Raw genomic sequence first — 16824 nt, 5'->3', positions numbered from 1 at the left:
ATGACCCAAATGTAATGATCTCTTCTTGACTAATGAGGTTCATTGTAAATATTCAATAGCCAGGTCATCGACCGCTGTAACATAACATGGCCTACTCCAGCCTGGTCTGTGGATCATGTGTTTTAGAAGAACATATCAATAACAAGAATGATCAATGTAGATGGGTCTCTAATTAGAACAGGGGCATTCATTGAGGAGATAGAAGTCAGTGAGTATTTGGGATGATTATTATTATTCCAAAAGCCAGGTCACTATACAACTATGAAAATAGTCATTTGAGTTCACCACCAGTATTTCAGTGATTATAGTTTTTGAGTATGTTCTTATTTAAGATTTTCTTAGAGAAAATACGATAAGGGGCAAAAGTAGAAATGTCCATCAGGTCGTGACCATTTAATAATGCTCTGTGCTTACACTATTTATATCAGTGACAGACGTGCTTGCAGGGTTCTCTAAGGACCTCCATCTTACGCCTGACAGCACACAGCCTTGTACTTCCCTGCTGTACATATCATGTTAGTATTTATTTAAAGCACCCCAGATTAAGATTCCATATGTCCAGATACATTGGGGCTTCCAAAACCAGTAGTGGATTTCAGTTCACTAGTGTATCTTATCTATATTTTCAATTAGAACAATAATTACAATTATACAACACATAAAGAATAACAAGCAAATACTGATATTGTTGTGTTCTGAGATATTACTTAATAAATTAAGTTGTGAATACAAATGACCAGATACGTACGTATACTGTACAGTGTGTTCTCTCTAAATTCAGTTGCGTCTGTATGACTATATCATGGCTGTTGGATGAATTGATTATCGGAGGGGAGTGTTGCTAATGAGGCATTTTGCATTCCCCATTAAAGCCACAATGACAGTTTGACTACAATATGCTCCCTTTGCAACACAACACTGTGTCACTGATTTAGGTAAAGCTAGAAGAACTGTTCAGACGATATGTCCTCCTGACTTGAAAGGAACTAACCCTTCTTTAGTTGCTTTGGCTGCACTCATAGAAACACACCAGAAACATGAGCATGTGACAGTAATTACAGTTCATAGGATGTTTAGCCCCGGATATTTGGTTGAACGTGGTTGAAAGCGGTTGTTGAATGCTAACAGTTAATTTTTAACCACCAATTTCCAGAAACCTTGTTAGACCACCCCTTGGAAAAGTTGTCTAGATGTACCGGCATTGTGGATATGTAGGGAGGGGGGTATTTGTTTAATTTGCTACCCTTTGGACTGTTTTGTATGGTGGTGGAAATGATAAAATTTTTCAATGGGCTCCACTATCAGCAGGACACCCACGAGAGTGGGATGTCTGCCTTGATAATTGTGCCATGAACCTCATCAGCATTTCAGATGAAATGGAGCTAGACGGGTCACTCTGAGTTTAACAGACTCTAATTCGATTGAAATTCAAAGTGGGAGTTCTAAGAAGTAAATTGTCCTATTTTGTGTGGCACTCTACTCAGTCACGTTGGCTCTCTCTTCTACTTCACAATGAGGATTGTTTTTGGTCCCATTTATCAATACACAGTTTGTTTATGAATTTCATTGGGTCTGATTGGGTCTTGTGAAAGCTAAAAAGCAGCAATAGATGCTAAACTAAGAGTAAGCATTGAAACAAAAACACACTCTAGCATGAGGAAAGCTAGTATGTTATGATGTATTACTGTAATCTCTCTATGCGGAACATTTTTCTTACTCCAAGTAATTTATTATTCAATTATCTCTTTGTCCAATTATTCCTTTGACATGCTTTATGATCTAAATGTGAAAGGTTAAATTGCAAGTGAGTACATGGTATCACAAGTGCTATCAGTTACACCTTGTTGGCATCTTATCAGACACTTCCTGCTGTCAGCCAAGTGCTAATTTCAAAATGAGATTTGCATCAAATCCTTGCAGCATCCTATGACACTCTAATTGTGGCTGTCCCAAAAGGTCAGGAATGTGATGGGATTAATTTTGGAATACCTAACTGTGGTTAAAAAAACAGTATGTGGGAAAAAAGGATGTGAAAGAAGAGGGTAGTTGCACCCCCTACTCTGGATTAACTCGATTGGAGTCCATACAAGTGTTCACAATGACACCATACAAATGTCTCTCTATAAGCTAGTATACCTATGCAATAAATAGTTTGACGATAACACCAAATTAGAGTTGCAATGGCGTATGTAATATTGATACATACTGTACATATGTAATGTAATCAGTTTTTACCTGTAAACAATACAACTGCACTATTAAAAACATATTTTATATTTCTTTATCAGATAGGGAATTTTAAGACCAAGCCTACGGGTTAGGATTGGAATATCTATAAATAACACTCTTTCTCACAAATTAAGGGTGTAGAGAGGAGTCATTAAGGCTTTCTCAATTGGTCTCAAGAGATGCCCACTGTAACACAAATGAGACAAACTCAAAGTCACACAATCCCATAGATCAGGGCCCTTTACTCCCTACTTGTAAAATTAGGGTAATATATCTGAATGTCCCATCAACACATACAGTATGGTAACCTTGAGACACAGAATATTTGTGAATATTTTATTTTTTTAATACATTTTCTCCATGTTAAATGCATTTGCATGATAAATACAGACAGGTCTATGTCTTATTAGGGACCATGAATTTTCTTTGTAGTGTTGTTTTAGTTCCATACAATTCTCCATTCTTTACAATTCTGCAATCTTTAAGTTAGAGCTGTAATTCATATTACTTTAGCATGATATGCTTATGCATGAAAATAAATTTTGCATCATTAAAGTGACCAAATAAAATACGGAAAATGCTTCCCACTGCAGATCCATGAAATACTGTACATCACCCAAGAGAGCCAAGCGCCATATTATGGGCACAGCATGAGGTGTGTGTTTTAATTCCAGAGCTGTAATTCTACAAACAAATATGCTGATCTTCTCATCTGTTATCACACATGAAGGTCGTTAATAAAGTAAAATCCCTTATGAGACACCTCTCTGGACCCCCCCCTCTCTCTCTCTCTCTCGCTCTCTCTCTCTCTCTATGTCTCTCTCTGGTTGCTACTGCCTGTGACCATTGGGAATATACAGCTGGTGTTTTGTTTCATGACACTGTTTAAATTGGTTTTTACACTGAGCTATAACTGCTTTTACTAATGCCAAAAGCAAAACAAATTACATTTTTTCTTTTGACAAAGTAAACATTCGCTCCTTGCATGTATTTGAAGAAAATAGAGTAGTGAATTATATGAATTGTCATAGATGCTGACTGGGAAGAAAAAAAAAGAAAGAGGACATGAGAGAGATTAATTGCCTTCAGGCCTGGTCAGGAAAAAACCTAATGGCTAATTCAGCTCCCCACTGTTATCATGATTTAGTGGGCTTTTCATTTTAACACAGGGCTGTTTGTTCAAGTCAGGGAATTTTGCTCTGCAGAACATTTTAAACTCTTTACTTGTAGTTGTAGAAAGGTTCAATGCTTTTGTATTAAAAATGGAGAGAACAATTCAGAGGCCATGTTACTGCTACTGTATTATACTAAGGTAGTCTAAGGTAACCATTTCTACTCAGTGAAAACATGATAACCATTAGCATGATTATGCTAATAGCACTTAATAACAGAGCAATGATGTAATTTCAGGGAAGGCATAGGAGTAAAAAACGTACAACCCCCCCCCCCCCCCTCCCCCCAACAACTTACCAAACAAACGGAAATACATTTTCAATGATCTATTGTAAATGTGGGCACTGGTTTGTGACAAGAGAAACAAATGTTATCTCTAGTCCCTGCTAAATCAGCAGAACAGGGTTATTGATTCAGGACCATGCACTGCAGATAGAATGCAAAGTTTCCCAGCAAGATAGTATTGATGTCATTATCATGATTCTTGTGTAGCAAGGGGTGGTCACCTGCAATTCCCAGGACCCCCAACACACTTCTGCTTCAATTAAAATGTGTGTAACGTAAATGTGAAAGGTCATTGTCCAGAAAATAGGAGAGAAAAAAGACACTGGGGTGTTCTTTCTTTCTTGCCGACCCAAAGGGTAATGCTGTACAACTACAGAAATAAAATGTTGTCGGCAAGTTCATGTGGAACAGAGCTATTTTGGTTTTTTTATTGGGTATGTGTATTATTGAATCAATTCAGATTAAAGATTTCTGATTGTAATTTTGATTACAAGGTGTTATTGAGAAAAACACGTGTATGGCCACACATTGCACACAAGCAACAGTGTTAACAGTGTCACATAGTGCTACAAAAGAGATAATACCCAAGCCTAGAATCAAGTTGACCTTGGCATTATATTGTTGAGAAACTGAATAATATTGGTACATGGTATATTAATAGACCATTCTCTTTGAAGAATACAATTATAATATTTCATTGTCGCCTATATAAAGTGTGTGTTGGTGGTTTGAATGGAGGACATTTTGTGATTAGTCGTTCATTCGTCTTCATGCCACTGTTCTATCTGCATATTTTACAATTCTCTGCCTCTCTTTTCATTACATTTGAGCTATTGTCAACTCATTGAACAATGTGTTTTTTTTTTTGCTTATTGTTATTGATTATTGGAACAATAACGAGATACAATTGCACTGCTGTGGTAAAGATTTGTACTAAATGTCTGCTCTCTTGGTTTCCTCTAGGTGCAACAACCGAACCCAGTGCATAGTGATCACAGGTTCTGACGTCTTCCCTGACCCCTGCCCAGGAACTTACAAATACCTGGAGGTCCAGTATGAGTGTGTTCCCTACAGTAAGTGTGAAGCTTCCAACATCAATCTAAAATCTTTCTCCCCTCTCTCTCTCTTTCTTTCACTACTGTGTTGTATTTCATTGGTCCCCTCAATGGACCATGCTGAAGCAGGTAATGAATAAGAGGAGGATAGTGGAGGTCTCTAACCTATTCCACCTTTACACATAATCAAAGCAGAGTTTTGTTTTCATCACATAGATGCAACTCACTGTAACTAACTCTTAGGAATCATATCAGAGACAAATACCACCAATGCTAATACCAATGGCTCAATGCACATTCTGAACAACATGTGTTGAAATATGTCAAAATATGTTTTATTAGGTAACACAGAATGGCTCCAATTAGATAATGCAAAGAGGTGATACATCATACAAAATAATAGTATTAACATTTGTCTGTCCCATGCATGCTAAAATATTAATTGTAATCCATCTCTAAAGCAATCTTTAGGTAGCCCTTTGTATGAACACAGTGTCTTCTAAACTCTGTTGTCAGTTTGCAATTTGGAAATTAATATCCTTCGCTAACCTTTACTAACCAATTGTTAAACTAATTGCAGGGATTTTAAATTGCATAGAACTTGAATGATTGCCGCACACGTGATTAATAGATACAGTAACTAATCATTACCCACCTCTAGAAATGGCTTACTAATGTTTTTGAGCTGTTCATTGGTGGCTAAGCTCAGTCTTATATCCCATGATATTATTTTTGTACAATCTTATAAAGGTAGCATTACATCTTTATAACTTTATTCATATGCTACCAAATGTTTCTCCCCAAGCTGTTCTCCTTGAGTGTTCAATCTGAATATCTGAGTGAACATCATTAAAGAGTGAACCTCATTACAAGTTTAAGGTTGACCTCTTCAAGGCTTTGAGGACGTGCAATTAGTAATTAATTATGCAATGATGAGTATTAAGGATTAAACTAACTGAGAAGAGAAGAGCCAAATTTATTATTTTTGAGCTGAAAGTCGTTTCATTCATTTTCAAGGGGTGGCTCTCCTTGTCTCAAATGTATAGATACTATTGATCCATCTCTTGCTGTTTAACCTCAGACCTTAATGATAGGATTAGCCCCATGGTACTGTAGACACCCTGGCATTCGCTGCATACTTACACCCACGGTTTTATTTGGCACTGGCCCCTTTTTGCTACATGGAAGCATTCACACCTCCTGAACATGTTTAAAGGTTTTTTTTTAATATACCTGGCTATGTTAATTTTTTATAAAAACTTGCCAAGCAGTCCCTCCCTACACTTTTGGTGGTCCGTAGCATGCATGTATGTAGTCCCATCTTTTTGCTTCTCAATTTCCGTAAGGTCCATGCCTGCCAAGAGTAGGACCGAGAACACAGAATGTGTCGTATCGCAACTGCCCTGGTAAGTTATTAGTGTTCCCCCAGTCCAGCCCTCCCCTCCACTCCCAAGCCCAGCTAGCCTGTTGTAGACCGTGATCCTTGGGGCAGTGCCGTGTTTTGTTTTATTTTCCCCCACCAACCCCTTGTCTTTCCCCACACAGACACAAACAAACTATCAGTGACCAGCGACTCTGCTCAAGTTAGACTTTTCTGAAGTATCAAATGCAACCTAATCCACTTTCCAGGATGGAATATTTAGCTACAGCCAGGCTGTTGTTGAAAATTGCCTGCACAGGGTAAGATTTATGAAGCCTCTGCAACAGTGCAAAGGTATAACCACCTTTCCCCAGGGGAATAGATCATATGGTGTTTATAAAGATAATGATTTTAAAACATTGCACTGGTTCAAAAGCTTAATGAATTTATCTCTTGGATTTGTATGGGACATGAGCCTAAGAAAGTGTTTTCAAGTCAGCATATTAATCCTTCATTAAACAAATCAACAACTGCGATGAGACAGCTATGCAGAAAGTAAGCACCTCCATTCTAGACCCAGCCAAGGCCTTGTAGCCTCTCTATGGAATGTAACTGACAGTCATATCAAAATGAAACAAACATTTTATTTTATCTTTACCACTGGCTTGATGTAATGTGCTGTGTAATTTATTCATTGCTCTTGTCCAAGCCTTCAAATCAAACTGGCTATCTTGATCTGTCACTTTCAAAGTAGCCTATGTACAACCTATATTTCTTATTGTTATCATCTACCTGGTGCTTTGCCTCTGTTCTAATTTGGTTAATGTCAAGAGCTGTCCTCATTAGGCCCATTATCTCTGTGTTCAGGCAGTGGATGGAAATGTGGCCTTCACCTGGCGTCCAGTAGCCCTCTGAATTGGCTGCATTAATTGTCTTGAAACAGAGCGACATAAAAGTGAAGGAGTGTCTTCATTAAGCTCATTCTTTGCATACTGTATCGAAATGGTGAGACAAAGATCCGCCACGGCTGTTGCTATGCCGCATTATAAAAATCCAGAGACATGTAAACGTATGCTAACTGGCTTCCAAAGCAATCAGACCTCATTTTGTTTAATGTCATCGCCTGCTATCTTGGCTACCCTCCTGATGCCACAATACATAAAAGGCCATATTTATTTTGTATTCAGGCCAAGTAAATAATGCTTTGGTTAATGTTCAATTGCATTTAAAACCAATTAAGAAAACTTAACTTTTTCTGTTTGCTACTGTACTGTATCTCATTAGTAATCTAGTTTGTTTTGTCCCATTATGTTATTTAGAGTTTACATTATTTTACCAATTGAATTTCTGCCCTATGCTGGAGAACATTGATGGAGTCTGTATGGTAGACAGCAGACATCTGAGGCTAGGGAGTGCAGCCAATGCACCAGTCTAGTCACTCCTAAAAGTACATTACATGCTATTCAGAGGAGCCTTAGATTCCAGGAAATGCAGAAGCTTTGTTGTTTGTTGGGGTTAAAATAGAGTAAGGATTACATCAAGAACAGCATAACTATTATTGATAGGTGCATATCCTCAAATAGTCCACAAACAAACAGGGACTTCTCCACCACTGTAGTTTTAATGTGTGTAATGTCTGGTGGTAATAGTTGTGGGGATTTGGGGGAGGGGGGAGTCTGTCTTGTTTGAATGCTGCTCTTTCAAATGTTATTCACTCTCTTCTTCCCTTGTGCAATCTGCAGGAAACCTCCTTGGCTCCCTGACTCATTATGTTCATCCTCTGACCAGTTTCTGATCACTCTTACTTTTCCACTAATGTCTACTCAGGTCTTCCATTTGGTCCCTTTCTCCTTTCCAGAATTTCTCTCTTTCTTTTTTCTGGCTGGCTGTGTATGGGAACTCTGCTGTCTGTTAATTTGGTTTACTTCTCTGCTTTTGATTTCATAGGTAGACAGACTGCTGCTTGTTCTCTAACCATCCCGTGGCAGTTGAATCGCTTGTTTCTGCAGAGTGGATTTCATACTTCTGATCTGTTTCTCTTACTTTCTCTTCCTCTTTTCACTGTCTTCGTAGACACTTGAGAGGGGCATATTTTGCTAGAAATATATGTGTTGTTTGCAATTTTTTCAAGCTGCTGGCATTTCTAAACATCTCTCTATTACAATGGTATTCTGTGTAATGAAGTTGACAGGCTCTTTTGCTCTTGATATTGATTCATTTTGCTGCTTGTCATACTTTCTCATTGCAGGCCTTAGATTAAGCGTAGATGAATCAACATTGTGTTTGACTTTCCTCAAACTTTCCTCAGACTCATGAACTGGCTAATCAGGCTTTCAAGGGTACAGTACAATTCTGAGGATTTTATACTAGAGACTACTCCACAGTGAGTCAATCCAACAGTTACAAGGGTCTATTATCTAAACCTCATATAGTGCATTGTTTACACTGGAACTTAATGCATGTTAGATGTCAAAGCACTTTTTGTATGTGTAAACCGCTTGAGCGAGCCTTCTTTTGTAACTATAAACAGACTACTTTTCATTTATTAAAATAGATTATTGACTTCCTCTATGTGGAGTGGGAAAATAAATAACAATAAATAATAAATAAATTGGTTAATTAGTCAGTGTATGGCTGTTGTTTTTTTTGCATCCGTGTTGCCTACAGTCATTGCCAGCAGGTGCTGCACTATAAGTTCGTATTAAGTGCAAAAATATTAAATCACCAATGCATAGGGACCTTAGAGCCTTCATGAAACAGGTATAGAAGTTGTATCACTAAAATCTCATTCTGTAAACCTGCGCTCTTAGAAGAAAGGGTTCTTCATTTGTCCCTGTGAAGAACCCTTTTGGGTTCTATGTTGAACTCTTTTGGGTTACATGTTGAACCCTTTCCACAGAGGCTTCTAAAGTAGAACCCTTTTGGGTTCCATTGAGAACCCTCTGTGAAAAGGGTTCTACGTGTAACCCAAAAGGGTTCTACACCTAGCCCAAAAGGGTTCTTCAAAGGGTTCCCCTACAGGGACAAAAGAAGAACCCTTTTAGAACCCTTTTTTCTAAGTGTACAGAATCATGGCTGGGTAACACTTTACATTAAAAAGTTGCCTTTATTAAAGGTGTATATGTAGTGTATTGACTGATAATTATGTGTTTATAGGTAAGTAATTATAAACAGTTAAAACTCATTGGTTCAAATGATTTAGTAGGTTGGTACATGAGAAATAGTGAGCTTGTGTGTGGCTACACTGGTACTGATGATTTGTTAATGAATTAACACACGCTTATAACGTATACTCAACTTATAGACCCTTTATAAAGGCAACCTGTAAAATGTTACCCATGACTGGTATATTGCATCTGAGTATTACAGCCTGTCATTGATTACTATTATTATATGATTTACCTTAGACCTATGTTGGTTTATTGATATTAAGTCTACAAATATTTTTGTTCAAAGCTTGTCAAACCATATGTGAGTGTTGTGTATGGTGTGTTTGTGTTGTATACGTACTCATCAGATTGTTTTTCAAAGAACAACGTACTGACTCTTTTATGTGACATTGATGTAAATTAATAGTTAAGGAAATATTTGGACATGCATAGATTAAATTAAATATCTTTGCTGTTATCTTAAACTTGAGTTAGGCTTGGTTTATAGTCTGTTCCTCATCAAAAATCACAGAGATGTCATGTATATTTTTGTACAGCATCAAGTCAATGGTATTTGTTAAACATATACTGTATATGTAAAAAAACAACACTTGCAAGCACTGGATCAGCCTAGATTAGAGATTGTATGCTTTTACTGGTTCTCTCCCAACACAAATATACGAAATCATGTTCTGAGTGCATAAAAAAAAACAGTTCAACAGAATTGAGCAAGGAAATGCAATTAGCTGGGTAGCTTGGTACTTAATTCAAGACAATCAAACTTTGATTTATCATTATTGGCAAATTAGTACAGTTTAAAATATCTAAATCGAAATTAGATATTAAAATATCGAAATCTATACATTTCTACAACATTTGCCTTTACAGGGAATGGAACAAGAAGTGATACGAAATGTAAGTCTTGCATTTACAGTATATTCAATACTTTAAATTCTGAAATGTAGCCTAGAGTTGACCTGAGTATAAATGGAATTTGAAGCCAATAAAAACTCAGTTCCAAAGGTTATCGACAGACTTGCTATAAACCAAGCTTAACACATGGTCATGATTCCATACATTGTCCATTGGGTCAACTTTTCCTGTCCTAACATGAATCCTTCCCTTGAGATAGGGGATTGCCTGCTGTGTATGCTCTTTTATCTCCTGTCTCTCTTTCATTTCCGAAAATAGGTCTTCCCGTCTTTGTCCATGTCTCATTACATGTAACTGCATATGTTACCATAGAGATGACACGTAATTCATATTAATCTCTTTTTTTCCTTGCACCCCTTTCATTCTCTCTTCCAACGCTTAAAATAGAAGTGGAGCAAAAAGGTAAATAACTGACACAATCCAAACCATAGCTCCTTGTTTTGTGGCATATGGTTGTAAACCTTCCTACCCCCACTATGGTGTCCGAACCCTTAGCAGGCAGTACCTACAAAACGTCCCTGTAGTTGTAAAGGTCAGTAAACTGCAACGAGGGGAGTTAGACTGATTTTAAAAGAGATGATATAGCTAGCACACTAGAGACTAATGTATAAGTGGGGGCACTTTGGCTGGAGTTCATAGCGGTTCTCTTCCTGTACCCCTGAATTGGCTGGAGTCCATAGGATTTTTCTCCCCGTAACCCTGGGTGCTTTTGCAATCTCATATTGCCTGGCTTCCAACCCCCTCTCCATAGCATGCCATGGTAACAGTGTTTTTGGCCCTTTTTAAATCTATTGCTTCTACAGTCTTTTCTCTCTTAGCCCCTCTCTCCCCCCTCCCCCTATATCCTCCTACCTTGCCACTTGCTGCTCTTTTCTCCGTTGATTGTTATGCCTATGCTTAGAGCAACAACACAAACACCTCAGGAGACCCTCACTTAAATTTATTTAAACTTTAATGGTTGTGACATTTGCACCACTTCGTAACAGCAAGCCTCTCAGGTATATATGGCAGAGAGGTGGTGTAAGTGACAAACATCTCAAAGAACACACATTTGCAGACCTGCTGACTCCTGCTCTTGTAACCTCCCGTCTGTCGCCAAGTGACTTTAGTTTGGCTGCTTTTTGTTTACAGGACGTATAATTGTTTTTGATTTTTGTTCTGTTCTTATTATCCCCTCATTTGTTTTCTATTCCCCAACAGTAGATGTCTAAGAGGCAAGGCTTCTTTTGTTTCAGACAATTACGTTATTACTTCATATATTATACATTATGCTTAACAACTTTCCTATTCCTTTTTTTCTTTCTATGCACAAAACCAAACTCCCCATACTGCTTGTGAATATTGGCTATAGCTGTAGTCGTCTTTCAGCCACTTTCAATGTGTGTTTGTCCCCACTCTTCCTGGACAACCCGTAAAACAAAATGGAGAAAATAGAGATATCTTAAAATTGTCTGTTGCTATTTTAGGGCATTTGGTTTGGATGTGTTAACTTAAATCTGTTTCTTATTCTACTCTTCCCCCATCACTAGTTTTTGTTTGTCCTGGGACTCTGAAAGCTGTTGGCGATCCTTCCTTTCTCTTTGAAGCGGAGCAGCAAGCCGGATCATGGTGCAAAGACCCACTACAGGCCGGCGACAAAATCTACTTCATGCCCTGGACTCCTTACCGGACAGACACTCTCATTGAGTACTCTTCCCTCGACGACTTCCAAAACGCCCGGCAAACCATCACATACAAGCTCCCCCACAGGGTGGACGGGACAGGATTCGTGGTGTACGACGGGGCTGTCTTTTTCAACAAGGAGAGGACCCGCAACATTGTAAAGTTTGATCTACGGACCAGAATCAAAAGTGGTGAGGCCATCATCAATAACGCCAACTATCACGACACGTCGCCCTACAAGTGGGGTGGGAAAACTGACATAGACCTGGCTGTGGATGAGAACGGCCTCTGGGTGATCTATGCCACTGAACAGAACAATGGCATGATGGTTATCAGCCAGTTGAACCCTTACACCCTGCGCTTCGAGGCCACCTGGGAGACGACTTACGACAAGCGATCTGCTTCCAATGCCTTCATGATCTGTGGAGTACTCTATGTAGTGAGGTCCACATATGAAGATAACGAGAGCGAAGTCAGCAAAAGCCTGATAGATTACATTTACAATACCAAACAGAACCGCGGAGAGTTCGTGGATATCCACTTTCCCAATCAGTACCAGTATATTGCAGCTGTGGATTACAATCCCAGAGATAACCAGCTGTATGTGTGGAATAATTTTTACATTCTGAGATACAATCTGGAGTTCGGACCACCTGATCCCGCTCACGGTAAGCAGCCACTCAGCTCTTCTTTTGCACACAATAGACTACTGGTAAATTGCATTTTATACATTGTGATTTTAGCTGCTGTTAAGTGTGCCGGTATTCCTTTGGTATTCCTGTGTGTCAAGTGTCACGGTAGACAGATTTTTAATTTAGAATCTAATATACTGTATGTTAGATATGTTACGGAAGCTTTGGTGTATATGACACTTCTCGGGGTGAAGTAGTCGAGCTCAGCAGTAAACAACATCACAAACCCAGTTACCATATCATAAGGGATCAGTATCAGGGGATTTCTGGACGTTTACAGAGCAGGCGTTCCCGGCATCCCGAGTGAAAAGACACATGGGAGCTCAACTACCAGCTCCTCTCCCAGAGATAGAAGAGATGTAACCTCACCACTTGAATCGTACCTGTCTGGACAGGCACAAAGATCATTCCCAGTGGTGCAGAACATGTGGATCCCCACTGGCCTTTCAAAAAAACAGTTCACACTCAGAGGGGTAGTGTGAAACACGGTGTGTCTTATAGAAGATGAGCAGGCAGGCACACACAGGGAAAAGGGATCAACCACTGGGGTCATGTCAGTCGAGCATGTTTTTAATTTAGCTGTCAAAAGCTGAAATGAGGCCCCAGATAGTCTTTACATTGAGAATATAATAACTGTAATTATCCTAATCCCTCCTCACCCTGAGCTCTTTCTGTAAATCCACGTACTACTCCATACAGTCTCACCATGAGCATAGAGGTCAAGCAACTTTCCACAGATTACCAGCTCAATATTTCTTAGTGTATTTGCTAGTCCATTTTTGTATTGATAGGGCCGGTGCAGCTAAATTGGGTTCAGCCAGTGGAACAAGAACACTACAGTATAACCCAGACAGGCTTTAGTGTAACAAAATAACTTATGCTAAGTTTAGTAGTAGACCTCAGGGGAAAATTAGTATGCAGAGGGTGCACTGGGTAGAACTGGAGTAATCAAGGAGAGGAAGATGAAAATTCACAGGTTTCCTTTTTTCTGTCCATGTGCAACTTCTTTGACGTTTCTCTCTTGCCAATGTAAAAAGTATTAGGGGATTGTGATTAAATATTTGCTGCATTAGAAGTAAATGGCAGTTTCAAGATACATTGTGGAAATGGGCCTCTTTTCCAATTTTCTACATGGCAAATAGTTTGTCATTAACAGATACTCAAATACAAAGAGGTGATAATCAGCTCAAATACAGCCAGTGTATTACATTTATGTTGACTGACAGCTTTCGTAATAGCAGTAGCAAAACATACCTGTCACCTCATTAAATCTAAGTAGTGTTAAGATGTTTTACTGTACTTAGTTATACAGCAGTAAACAGCCAGACATTGTACTCAAATCCATATGGCTTCAATACCGTTGTTTTTATATTCCCGGAATAGGTTGTAACACACTCAATTGATTTACTCAGCACATTGATTGCCAATATAGAAATTAAAGCACTTAAAAGGTGCTCCCTGAAATAAGACTGGGTTCCTTCCTGTCAGACACATGTCTGAGAAACATCATTATTCCCTCCCACATTCCTAGGCCTATACTGACGACTAACTTTAAGAAGAGGCAAGAATGCTCTCTTGGTCTGACAAACGAGACACACTGTGGTCTGCATGCTGCTGAGTAATCTGGTTTGAGTTGCAGCAGGTGGGTGTGGGGAGATTGGCCTATGATCATCAGAATGTCTATACACTTGACTTGTCCTCACACACGGCTGATGTTGACATAAACAATGACACTTTGGGTTGCTGTCACAGAGGCCTTTTCTATGATATCATCTTGGATGTTTCAGTGTGGGCGGTAGTTGCTTCACTTTGTATTGAAATATCCCAATATAATGTAATGGCTCTAATACATTTATAAAATAGTTATTACTGTGTAGTACACTGTATGTGTATGTAAGTTATGTAACAAACATAAAAACAGTAGATCTTGATAACTTACGTTAATGTTATGGATTTACACTAGTGTTATAATCATGTTGCGCTCTACTGTGTGACCTTTGGGGTAAATAGACGATGACACAACTCTTTCCGTCACTGCTATCTCTCAAATCCTGAAGTTACAACATGAATATGTTAGATTTCTGGTAGACAGGTGGGTCCTTGTCAAGTGCAAATGTTGTTCTTATCCATGCAAGAGGACCTTGTAGGATTAAGAGGGAATACACTGGTTTGATTAAGAGGGAATGGACTTGGTTGAGTTCAACAAGCAGTGACTGGAAAACTGGAAGTTAAATGGGTCAGTCAGTCCCTTTTTCATGACCAATAGGACAGTTGTGTCTCTCACAAAAGCTGTAATCCACTCTGTTACACATGGCTCTATGCTTTCTTTTTGCTTTTACAACAAAGCTCATAAAAAGATATGTCCTTCCATCACATCTTGTGTAGTGAGATGATTAAATTGATTTAAATAAGACGTTACCCCTGGAAGACTCATTAAGCATCGATTTATATGGGCTATTCATGCATGCATATCTTGAATATTGTCCCAAACCTCTGAGTAAGCTTTTAAAAAGCGGCTTTTTGACTCAGAGATGCACAAACCTCCTCCATCTACCACTTCAATGGGACACAGGTGAGCTGGGTAAACTCTTTATCTATCCCGAGTCGTGAAATTATATCGTGGAGCTTTCATAAAAAAAGGCCCAGAACAGCAGTTAACTCCCACACAACTCACAAGCGCCTTTTTGAATTGTTTAGATGCCAATACATTTGCATACAATTTCATCTGTGTGGCCTCAAATTATACATTTGCAACTTGCGCTCTTAAAGCACAGAATGACCCAATTTATCGAAAATTATAACATGCACCATGCTGGCAGTGACACAACTTGCCAATTAGCTTACCAGTCTCGGTATGTGGTGAAAACATTAGCCTGCTTCTGCTTTATGATAGTACTGTGCTGCACAGTACAGGAATACTCAGTTGTAGAGGTTGTTCTGTTCAAAACATTAACAAATGCCCAGGAGAGTTCACCCCTATTTCCAGGTGAATTCAGTTTCCAATAACCTCCTTTAAGCATATTATCTCTGCTGCCATCTAAATGTTAGACATTCTATGTAAAGCACAGCACCCAAGCCCCCCCCCCACTACATAATGTACCCTCCTGTTAGGCAGGGGCACAGATCAAGGTGCACAGGGAAAATGTTAGTGATAGCCACTGTTTGTTTTGACAACAACAACCCCATGAGCTGGGCATCCGAGTGGACACAACGTGAAAGGGAGAGCGTATTGATGTGGAAAATGACAGTTTTTATGGCCCTTCCCTCTCCCTCTCCCTCTCGCTCTCCTTTGTGGACGCATGTCCGTGGGCCCTGTCTGTCTCTCTTACTGCGGCAGCTGATAGTGAGGTCTATTGTTCTCCTTAGTCAACAGTCCCCATGTCCCTCTAGATGAGCACTGTGCCATCCTTGTCTGGCAGAGATATATGTGTCTACTGGCCCCTGATCAGGGTCGACTTAAGAAGCCCGTACATGCCCGGAGGCTGTGGTTCATACTGCAGTTCCTCTTCAGACCCAGATCCGCGCCAGCGTCATTCCTTACTGCCTGTCTCCCCTGTATTAGCAATAAAGGAATTAATTACCTCCGCAATCTGCACTGATGATAGGAGGAACATGCTAATTCAATGACAGATCCTCAGCTCCCTGTGCGGTGTGTAGAACTAGCTCAAAGGCTTTCTCCCTGTTCTGGATTCTGTTCACTACTCCTCTGAGTATCCTAGCTTTTATGTTATTTTTAAGTTATGCAGTCATGTAATTCATGCCTTCAGTACATGATATCGTAGTGGTCTCAATCGCTGATAGGTTGGGTGAATTTATTTATTTATTTGTTTTTTAAATATAGAGATGTCCCAGGTTGAAGATGTATGGTTCTGTACAGGCCACTTCTGATATTAAAAGGATATATGCTCTTCAGATTTTTACTGCACCTCAGTAATATTGCCCACCTTGTAAGTTGTCTAGCAATTTGCTCATACTTCCAAATATCCAAAATGATGATGGTCTTTCATTGGTTTCGGGGGAGGGTGCTTTTACAGTTCGGGTCACATTGGAATTGACCTCTTCTGTGTCATCTAGTCTAAACAGAGTGCTGCAAATATGGTCTCTGCTGACAGCGTATGTGGGCAACCCTCAGTCTTGGGTTATGTTTCAGAATGTTACAGAGAGTTGTTTTACATAACATCAGAATTACTGTTACTCTAAGGTATGTCCAATGGGATCAGCAGTCTCTTGTTTGATTATTGTTTGAAATAAGGCACATTTGAAGAATTATTACTAAGGCGTCACAA

General features: G+C 39.2%; 1 protein-coding gene across 6 annotated transcripts in view; it reads left to right on the top strand.

The window, feature by feature from the left end:
• The window catches only part of adgrl2a (adhesion G protein-coupled receptor L2a), a 69104-nt gene that overhangs the window by 22911 nt on the left and 29369 nt on the right, over positions 1 to 16824 (top strand). For all 6 annotated transcript variants that reach the window (XM_083672449.1, XM_083672448.1, XM_083672453.1 and 3 more), the window contains exons 3-4: positions 4651 to 4760; positions 11714 to 12514. In XM_083672449.1, the coding sequence (XP_083528575.1) occupies positions 4651 to 4760; positions 11714 to 12514 (911 nt within the window). The remainder of the gene's footprint in view (positions 1 to 4650; positions 4761 to 11713; positions 12515 to 16824) is intronic.

Source organism: Argentina silus (genome assembly GCF_951799395.1).
Source record: "Argentina silus genome assembly, chromosome: 6".
NCBI lineage: Eukaryota > Metazoa > Chordata > Actinopteri > Argentiniformes > Argentinidae > Argentina > Argentina silus.
This window is presented reverse-complemented; position numbering and strand designations above follow the sequence as displayed.